This window comes from Arabidopsis lyrata (genome assembly GCF_000004255.2).
Source record: "Arabidopsis lyrata subsp. lyrata unplaced genomic scaffold ARALYscaffold_1, whole genome shotgun sequence".
Taxonomy (NCBI): domain Eukaryota; kingdom Viridiplantae; phylum Streptophyta; class Magnoliopsida; order Brassicales; family Brassicaceae; genus Arabidopsis; species Arabidopsis lyrata.
This window is the reverse complement of record NW_003302555.1, coordinates 32,996,859-33,004,543: the sequence shown is the minus strand read 5'-3', so window position 1 is coordinate 33,004,543 and position 7,685 is coordinate 32,996,859. Positions and strand designations below refer to the sequence as shown.

General features: G+C 34.1%; 1 protein-coding gene across 3 annotated transcripts; it reads left to right on the top strand.

Moving 5' to 3' along the window:
- Window positions 1–1,489: 1,489 nt before the first annotated feature.
- On the top strand, window positions 1,490–3,778 carry LOC9328070. 3 transcript variants are annotated; one of them, XM_021012911.1, is made up of 2 exons: window positions 1,490–1,732; window positions 2,217–3,778. In XM_021012911.1, exon 2 carries the CDS (start codon window positions 2,408–2,410, stop codon window positions 3,494–3,496), a length of 1,089 nt encoding a protein of 362 aa, XP_020868570.1. In that variant the 5' UTR covers window positions 1,490–1,732; window positions 2,217–2,407; the 3' UTR covers window positions 3,497–3,778. The 3 variants fall into 3 exon arrangements, with proteins under 3 accessions (XP_020868570.1, XP_020868569.1, XP_002894681.1); XM_021012910.1 differs by having other exon boundaries at window positions 2,128–3,778; XM_002894635.2 differs by having other exon boundaries at window positions 2,119–3,778.
- Window positions 3,779–7,685: the final 3,907 nt, after the last annotated feature.

Sequence of the window (7,685 nt, the reverse complement as noted above, 5' to 3'; positions counted from 1 at the left end):
TCAAACTATACTATGTATGTATTGTACCCTAACATGTCTACAGAGCTAGTCGGAAATTCTATGCGTCAATTTATGGTAAAGTGTGTAAGGTTGAACATTATCAACAATTGCCCGATCATAAAAGCCGAGATTGATATCATCAAGAATTTTAAGACAAGATCATAAAAGCCGAGATTGTTTCAAGATTTGGCGGTCGGTCATATCCTTAATTAATTTACCTCATAAAATATATATTTTCAATAATTGTTAAAAACACGGTTTATGAAATAATTTGATACGGTCCAGATCACACACTTGCTTTACGCTAAATACTCTAATCTTATGTCATATACAAGATTATCCCCTTTTTTGTTCACTTTTATTAAAAATCTCTAGTTGTGACTTGTTTGCCCAATCTCAAGTTACAATAATCCACTATAGGCATGTCCATTCGGTTAACCGTTCGGTTTTGGTTATAGTTGCACTTGATTTCGGTTAGTTCGGATATGATAATATAATAGTCATTCAGATATTTAAGAAATTTCGTTTCTAATCAGTTAGATTTTTTCGGTTCGGATATTTGAATAGATAACCATAACTAACCAAAATTTTATCGAGTTCGGTTTGGTTCGGTTTTTACCCAAATAACTGAAATTAACCGAAAATATACAAAAAACACAAACAAAAAGGGAAACATTTAGAAAGAAAATTAAAATTTAGTTCGATTTTGCGAATAGTTAAAAGTTAAAACTTTGACAAATATAACTAATAACATTTGGATATATTGATTATTTAAAGTTATTTGATTGCTTTGAGTCTAAAAATGATAAATATTTTTGAGTTTATAATTATAATTGTGGATATTATGGGTATTATTTTTAGATATTTTAGATTTTTGGATATTTCGATTAACCGTTTCCGTTTGATTATCAATTCGGTTAAAATTCAGTCATAGTTAGTTTGGATCGGAGATTTTACTAACCATGCAGTTATTTTAAAAACTTTTCGTTTTTTGGGTTCGGTTTTGTCGGTTCTTGAGTTAACGTTTTATTTGTCCCAGCCTTAATCCACGACACATGATATTTCTTATCTTTCTTAAACCCCTTCCAAACTCACAAAAAAGCAAGAATCATTCACATCTTGACAATTCTCAAAACTAAACATAATCTTTGACCATATTTATTATATGGTCTCATTCAATTCTTCTCCCTAACAATTTGTACTCTATGTAAAACACTTCTCAAAAAGACAGCTGAATATTTTCTTCATATCAAGTCCAATTTAATATTTCCAAATTACTCATCGGATACTAAATACATCCATTTTTTTGCCATGTTTGACCTTTTAAAATATCTCACAAATCAATTCACTTTACCATAATAAACATAGACAAATTAAGTAAAAGACAAACGCCGCCAGGGTGGAGCCACGTATATATAATAAACAAAATAAAAAACAAACCCGAACCCGGATCCGAAACTGACGCCAACTCATAAAAAACCCCGAACCCGGATCCAAAAGCCTTGGTTGTCACAGCTGGAAACAGCCTGTCACCAACGGAGAGTCTCTCTCTTCCCTTCTTCTCTCTCTCTAATCTTTTTTTTTTCTTCCTTCTTCTCTATCTCTCCTTTTCCTTCTTCTTCTTCCTTCTCCTTTCTCTGTTTATTTGCTTCTTCTCTTTCTCCGATTCTTATCAATCTCCTCCGCTCAGATCTTCCCCGTTTCAACTCTTTGGATCCAGATTCTCCTCCTTGTAAGCTTTCTTCTCCCTTTCAATTTCACCAATTTCGATTCTTTCTCTGATGGGTCTTTGTTATTTCTCTCTTTGGATCTGAAAGTTTCGATTTTTCCCTATTTGCATTATTAGGTATTCGTTAGTTTTCACGATTTCCTTCTCTCGTGTATTGACTTTGAAGTTTTGGTTATAATCTCTTAAGATTCTGTGTTTAAAGGTTATGACTTGGCTTTGTGTGGGAATCATCTTAATCTTGAGGGTTGGTTTTAGTTTTTTAGAAAGGTTATGACTTTTTAATTACCCGTTTTCTTTGACTATTGTATTCAGATCTAGGGTTAAGATGTTTTGTTAGGTCTTTGTTTCAATTTTTGGTATATTTGGTTTTGATTTTTGTTGTTGTTTAGTTTATGTAGGTAACACGCATATCAAGTGTTAAAGAGTCAAGATCACAAAAAGTTCTATCGGGTGATCTGGGCTGCTTTGTTTTGTAATCTAATTGCAGAAACTTGCTCTGACTTGGTGGAGTTTGATAGCTTGCGTAAAAGGTTCAATCTTTCTCCGTTTTTTCATCGATGAGTAGGTACTAATCTGGAAATTTGTTGGGAGAGAAAAGGAAGATTTTACTGCTATTGCTAGAGAACTTTTCTGCATCCATGCTGGTAGAGAGCATGCGTGGATACTGTGTTTTGGGTGATGCCCCTGACAAAATTAGTTCCCGATGCATTCGGCGTTGTGACGATATGTCTAGTCGCTCTGCTAGTTCTTTTGGGTCTCCTTTGCATCGCTTACTCGTTCTATTTCCAGTCTCACGTTCGTAAGCAAGGGTATATTCAACTTGGTTACTTCAGTGGTCCTTGGATTATCCGAATTACATTCATTCTGTTTGCTATCTGGTGGGCTGTTGGTGAGATTTTTCGATTGAGTTTGTTGAGGCGTCACAGAAGGTTATTGAGTGGGTTGGATCTGAGATGGCAAGAAAACGTTTGCAAGTGGTACATCGTTTCCAATCTAGGATTTGCGGAGCCTTGCCTCTTTCTGACTCTCATGTTTCTTTTGCGTGCTCCCTTGAAGATGGAATCAGGGGCTTTGAGCGGAAAATGGAACAGGAACACAGCAGGTTATATTATTCTTTATTGTCTCCCGATGCTTGCTCTTCAACTTGCGGTTGTGTTATCCGAGTCACACCTAAATGGTGGTAGTGGCTCTTATGTAAAGCTGCCACACGACTTCACAAGAACGTATTCCCGAGTTAATATTGATCACGATGAGGTCGCCTTATGCACATATCCTCTACTGAGTACAATCCTTCTTGGTGTGTTTGCAGCCATCCTAACAGCTTACTTGTTCTGGCTTGGAAGGCAGATACTGAAACTTGTCATTAACAAGCGTTTACAGAAGAGAGTATACACTTTGATATTCTCCGTCTCGAGTTTCCTTCCATTAAGGATTGTTATGCTCTGTTTGTCGGTTCTCACAGCAGCAGACAAGATTATATTCGAAGCCCTTTCTTTCTTGGCCTTCCTCTCCCTCTTCTGCTTTTGCGTGGTATCCATCTGCTTGCTTGTCTACTTCCCGGTTTCAGATTCCATGGCCCTGAGAGGTCTAAGGGACTCAGACGAAGAGGATACGGCTGTGACCGAAGAACGCAGTGGTGCTCTGTTACTTGCACCAAACACTTCACTAACTGATGAGGGCTTGAGCTTAAGAGGTCGGAGAGACTCGGGATCGTCTACACAGGAGAGGTATGTGGAACTCAGCCTATTTCTGGAAGCTGAGAACTAAAATCGCCAAAGGCTCTTTCTATTTGGCTTTTGGTAATGTACAGATTCCTGGTGACACAAGCAGAGAGAAAGAGAGGGCTACTAAAGAGTTTAAGTAAGAGAATATGTTTGCGCAAAAAAAGGCATAATTTCAGTTTTGTGGCAAAGACACTTTGACTGTAAAGGAGGGTTTAAGGGGGGTTTACTCTTGTGAGGGTTTGTTGTTTGAAATGTTTTCTGCTTGATGGATCATATTTTTGTACCTTTATTATGTGATCAATTTTGATTTAGAAAAAAAAAAAAACCAAAAACACCACTAAGCAGCCTTTTACCCTCCTTTGGCTCATGATGAACAATGATCATCAAGCATATAGTGCAACTATAAATTAGTGGGAATAAAATTGCTGTCACCTCCACCACATTACCTATCGGTGACACAAACACCATTGTTGTTGCCACCATGTTGTCATCACCAACAGCCATTGCTACTGATGCCAACGCCATCGCCGTTGTTAACACTGCCATTGTCGTCATTGTCACCACTATTGACTTATTTTTAATTTCTATCATTGTTACGGTACAATGTTTAAGAGGATAGTGTTTCGCTTTCTTTCACATGCTAAAATGTGTGTAAATTTTTAGGTGCAGAAATGTGCAAAATCAAACATATAGTGTACAACTGTACATCACAAAAGTAAGTATATAGAACTTCATTAGAACATGAAGTGTTGATGTTGAAGATTCCCTCATCTAGAATTCCAGCCGACATAAATACAAAAAAAAAAATTGCCATTGAGCAAGTCCAATGAATTCTTTTGAACTTGCCTATTAGAAAACACTCAGCCCCAGTTATTCTTGATTATGATGTTAGCCACATAGAGCAGATATCTCTTACTATTTGATGTGTGGAAACTCGGAGTGATGCTCAATATTTTGCAATTAGTGAAACTGATCATGGAATTGGAGGATTTTAGTTTTTGTTTAGTATGGTTATATGGTATGAGATTTTAAAAACAGACATATATATTAGCCAATGACGAAAAATGTGTATTTTATTATTTTATTATTAAGGGTATATGCGTGATACACAATCTATTAATTAATTTTATTTCAATACCAGTTTTTTTAATCCTATACTAAACTATCGATATTTAGATCTTATAATACCTCAGGAGCTAATGAAGCTATTTTAGTAAAGTTTAATTGTCTCAATTCCCGTGGGATCGCCCCAAAAACTCGAGTTCCTTTTGGATTTCCTTCTTGATCAATGACAACTGCGGCATTGTCATCATATCGTATTATCGTCCCATTATTACGTTTGAGTTCTTTACAAGTACGTACAATTACAGCTCTAATCACTTCTGATCTTTCTAGAGGAGTATTTGGTATTGCTTCTTTGATTACAGAAACAATAACGTCACCAATATGAGCATATCGGCGATTACTAGCTCCTATTATTCGAATACACATCAATTCTCGAGCCCCGCTGTTGTCTGCTACATTCAAATAGGTTTGTGGTTGAATCATATCATTTTTTTTGTATCTCTTCTTTTAATGCAAAGGACGAAGTAAAAAAATATTGTTTGTCAAAAAAATAAAATTGATAATCTTTTTATCCTTAAATGTTATTTAGCTTTTTCATTCTATATTCCTATTCAGAAATAATGAATTGGGTTTTTATAGGCATTTTTGATGCCGCTATTGAAATAGCTTTTCTGGCTATATTTTCGGGTACACCACCCATTTCATAAAGGATTTTACCTGGTTTAACCACAGCTACCCAATACTCGGGGGATCCTTTCCCAGAACCCATACGCGTTTCCGCAGGTCTTACTGTAACTGGTTTGTCTGGAAATATACGTACCCAAATTTTTCCACCACGTCGTACATTTCGTGTCATTGCTCGTCGCCCTGCTTCTATTTGTCTAGATGTGATCCAAGCGGGTTCAAGTGTTTGAAGAGCATATCTGCCAAAACAAATACGATTCCCACGAGAAGATATTCCTTTTAGTCTTCCTCGATGTTGTTTACGAAATCTGGTTCTTTTTGGGTTATAGTTGATGGTTCTAAATTAGAAATTCCATCTCTACTACAGAACTGAACGTGAGAGTTTCTTCTCATCCAGCTCCTCGCGAATAAAAGGAATAAAAAAGCTTGTATTAAGATATAGATGTAGTTAATGATTAATTCTATTAATCATGGTATTAAATTTCATCTGATCTCTTCTAAATTTGTGTATGTCTTTTTCGAAATCGAATCCAAGATGAATTCTATTTATTTAAAAATAACGTAATATCATCATCTCGAATGTCGTTTATATTAGCGTTAGAATATTCTAACAAATCCTTATTTTCTTTTATCTTTTTAAATTTTTTTCGTATTTTATTACTTTTATTAAAAAAAAAGATTCGCTGGCGAATATTTACTCTTTCAATATCTATATTAAGTTTGATGTTTATCCCAGGAGATCTCTGAATAAAAATAAGAATAGATAATAAAGTTTCTGGTTTATTCCGCCATCCTGTCCAATGAATTACTAAGATTTGTTTTTCAATAGAATCCTCTATATTCATGGGTTCCGTCGTTCCCATCGCTTCTTGATTAATCATTAGGCCCGAATTCTACAATGGAGCTCTTATATGAAATTGGGAATTTCATTTTTTAATTTGTTTTTGAGTCAATTTTCTCAGTTTTTATTGGCTCAAGGCTCTTAATTTTTTTTTTTGTTTTCGGAACAGATTTATCTAATTATTATGAATGAATCTGTATTGATGCTGTATTACATTGCTTTTCTTACAGTGACCTCATAGACTTTCCAAATTGGAATAATATATCATTAATATTCAATTTTTTCTTTCTTTCTTTCATCCTTCCACTTATCCGCATACCTTTCGATTACTTTTCATAATTTATAATCATATTTCTTTATTTTTTTTTTCAGTTGTGATATGATCAATCTATCATATCTTGACTGATTTTTTTATCCAGATAATGTGAAGCAATGAGTTGCTTAGGTTATTTATTAATGCTATAGTTATTAGTTTCTGTTATAGGTAAGTTCTTTTTTTTTTTTTTATCTTAATCTAATCCTAAACCAACGAGTCACACACTAAGCATAGCAATTATATCAAAGTAGTTTTGATGGAAATTTTTATTCAATCTTATAGAATTGCTGATTTTATTCTTAAACATAAAAAAGAAGACTGCAATTTTTTATTACTGTATAGTGTTATACTACATAGTTTTCGTTTTTTATCATCGGATAAAATGTAAAGATAAAGAAAGTTTTTTTATTCTTCGTCTACGAATATCCAAATTTTTATTCCTAAAACCCCATAAATAGTTCGAACTGTATAGGAACAATAATCAATTTTAGCTTTAATTGTTTGTAAAGGAACTCTGCCTTCTCTGATCCATGTTGATTTTGCCAAAAATGTGTGTTTAAGGTTCTACATCGACTAAAATATTTAGACAATGATTCAGAATCATATCATAAATAGGATCAACATTAATAAAATAAATAGGTTTTTTGGCAAGGACGGGTTTGGCGGGACATGTTTTTGAATCAACCATAATAAAACTTTAAGATATGGATATATATTGATGTTGCTATATATTGCTCAACTAAATGGGTTAGTCTTTTTTCCGAAGTATAAAGAAACGGGTTTGAAGAAGCAAAAGCTGAAGCAAAAAAGAATTGTTGTTTTCATGGATATTGAACCAATCTTTCATGTGAAAAGGAAGCGCTTTATTAAAAAGTAAACACATTTTTATAAAGACCCAAGACAAGCTGATGATGAAAATGTAGTTGTAAGCAAGGGAGGAGAAGTTTTGATTTGTTTATTTCATCAAAATCATGGATCAAGGGAGGAGAGGCTTATCAACATGGATTGTTTATAGAATTATGCGCATAATTCCAATTTCAGTCACCTCGGCAAAAAGAAGTTTCTCAAAGTTGAAGTTGATAAAATCTTACTTACGATCAACTATGTCACATGTTGAACTGTTTGACCGTGTGATTGATTTTTAACAGAGATTTAACTATGTTAATTGGTTCCGTTAGTCAAGTTAACGACATCATTATTTTGGCAAAATTAAATAAAGTTAACTATTAAAATGAAACGTAAAAAAAAGCTACGATTTAGTGGGTCATTGGTTGAGTTGTAGCTGTAAATTTTTTGCTGTAGAGTTTTTGTTGTATCTGTGTTAGC

What these genes read in the sequence shown, in the direction of transcription:
- LOC9328070 (XM_021012911.1), top strand. Translation starts at nt 2,408, where the DNA reads ATGCCCCTGACAAAATTAGTTCCCGATGCATTCGGCGTTGTGACGATA.